Source organism: Dreissena polymorpha, chromosome 10 (assembly GCF_020536995.1).
Source record: "Dreissena polymorpha isolate Duluth1 chromosome 10, UMN_Dpol_1.0, whole genome shotgun sequence".
Lineage (NCBI taxonomy): Eukaryota > Metazoa > Mollusca > Bivalvia > Myida > Dreissenidae > Dreissena > Dreissena polymorpha.
Genome location: NC_068364.1, coordinates 19,469,858 through 19,472,330, shown reverse-complemented (window position 1 = coordinate 19,472,330; position 2,473 = coordinate 19,469,858). Strand labels below are relative to the sequence as shown.

The 2,473-nt window shown below is 37.5% G+C and overlaps 1 protein-coding gene across 1 annotated transcript; it reads left to right on the top strand.

The window, feature by feature from the left end:
* Window positions 1–648: 648 nt before the first annotated feature.
* Window positions 649–2,240, top strand: LOC127848968 (uncharacterized). The gene is made up of 3 exons (XM_052381695.1): window positions 649–1,120; window positions 1,878–2,012; window positions 2,220–2,240. Exons 1-3 carry the CDS (start codon window positions 941–943, stop codon window positions 2,238–2,240), a joined length of 336 nt encoding a protein of 111 aa, XP_052237655.1. The 5' UTR covers window positions 649–940.
* Window positions 2,241–2,473: the final 233 nt, after the last annotated feature.

Genomic DNA, 2,473 nt, shown 5'->3' with positions numbered 1-2,473 from the left:
GATCAGGATTCATCAATGGTACGTGTGATTTTCATGCAGGCCAATTGTCAGTGTAAAGACGGGTTTTATTCATCGTATTGCAGTCAGGCTTGCTCGGATAGATGTCAAGATGTGTGTGATAAAACGAGTGGTCTGTGCAGGTGTACACCCGGTTTCTATGGACTAGCATGTAACAGATGTATGAGTACTTGTGCCGAATGTACCAATTCAACGTCGTGCTGTGTATGTCCAGCCGGCAAATATAGAGAAACGTGCAATATGGACTGTGCTACAAAGTGCAGTAACGAAGCATGTGACATGAACACTGGCAAATGTGAGAAATCATGCACTGTCAAATGCCAGAATTGTATAGATGACTACAGTTGCACGAATTGTGTTAACGGATATTATGGAACAACATGTGAACATATGTGTCCTATTAATTGTGAACTAGGTTGTTACATGAGAACAGGTGGGTGTCACAATTGTTCCATAAGCTGGTATGGTGAGCAGTGTAATAAAAGCTGTCCTACCAAATGTAGACATGGATGTGCTAAGTTTTCAGGTAAATGTGAAGAATGTTATACTGATTACTATGGTGACCGCTGTGAATTTAGTTGTTTGGAATGCAACGGTGAATGTGTGCAGGAAAGTGGTACGTGCAATGAATGTTACCCTGGACGTTATGGACTGTTTTGTGAACACGCATTTCCTTTAAGTTGCCTGGATAATATGTGTGATAAAACAAACGGTCATTGCTTCGAATGCATACATGGATTCTCTGGTGAGCTATGCAATGTGTCTTTATGTCCTGCTAATTGTTTGAGTTGTATCGGCTTAAAGTGCAATATGACCGGCAGAATATGTACTAGAGAAGGTGTGTGTATTAACGGATGTGTTACAGACTTCATAGGACCGTCATGTGACAGAACGTGCCCCACACACTGTGCACAAGTGCCGAATGGAAGCAGGTGCTCTAGCGACGGAGTATGTAACAATGGATGTACGCTTCATTATTATGGCAGTTGGTGTGAGAACGTGTGTCCAGCATAGTGTCTATCGGTTGGTACCGGACACAGATGCGTTGATAATGGAACATGTAAGGAAGGCTGTATTGCAGGGTACTCAGGAGAAAGATGCGGTAGGATTAAACAAATTGATATTATGCATTGACCGTTAATAAATAGTGTGTAGCCCCTTTTTAGAAAAAAAGATGTATAATGAGGACCTCCGCGTCCAGAATTACCATGTCCGCCCTCTAGCTCGAAAATTATAAATCTCATCATTAAACTAGATAATAATAGATGTGAGCTTAGTGCGTCGACCGAGTGTGTTCACCAGCCAGGTGGCATTTTGAATATTGACCATTGAATTATAAACATTGTAAAACGTGACCAAATTAATAGCTCGCCCTCTCTCTAACTCAACGAGTTTAAATTGGACCTGCACCAGCATGACACTTGTTGATAAGAGTAGTACCTTTAATATCTCGCCCAGCTAGGTCGCCTAAAGCACTTCTGAATTTTTACCCAATGAATTAAAAAATCATGACCAAGTTAAGCTTGTCTGCTCTGTTACGATTTTGTTACCATTATATCTCTTCCAGAATCGATAAATAGAAAGAGTGTTTGAAAAACTTCTTAAGAATGTCCCATAATTAAACAGAATGCGCAATGAACAATTCCAAACGAACACTTTATTTGTTTTCATCGTTTTAGAATTAACGTTCGCATTATATACGTGGGCATTAAATCTCGAGCACAATTGATAACCGACCATATCACCTGAATAACTTTTGAATAATAACAATTTCATTACAAAACAATAATACCATTTAACGTAAGACAAAAAGTTATAATTCTGAATTTTATAAAAAGGCAAATTAACTGTTCCAACAGGGCAACGAGATGACTCACTTCCCCCGGACGACTGTAAATCTGCTAGTACAGCAGGAATCGTGGCAGGTTCGTTTTTGGTGGTGTGGCCCTAACAGTTGCATGTGGGGTGATCGCACTTGTAGTGTGGATGAAGAGGTATATGTTGTGTTATATTCTTTATAAGCCCTTATTATATAAAAGCAAAGACAGTGCACACTTTTCAAATCAATGTTTTATTTTCAAATATTAATATTGACTTTTGAACATATTGCATTTATACAATTTTTGTTCTGTTGGGTTTCTACCATATTTGTCACTCATATGTGTATAAATATGAGATATAAGCATTGATATTAATTTCAGGAAGAAACCTACAAATACTAATGAATATTATAATACACAGACATTTGGAGCCGGTAAGATATATAAATAATAAATGTTAAAGTTTGAGAGGTAGCCATTTTGTCATTTGGTGTTTTATTTATTTAAATTTGTTTAAACATGACAAGAGATCATTGCATTATTTTACGGAAATGCTAATAATTTAAAATCACACATAGCAAACACTCAAAACTGTAATAATTTGGGGTTGAAATCTGTTTACCTAGAAAGTTTTA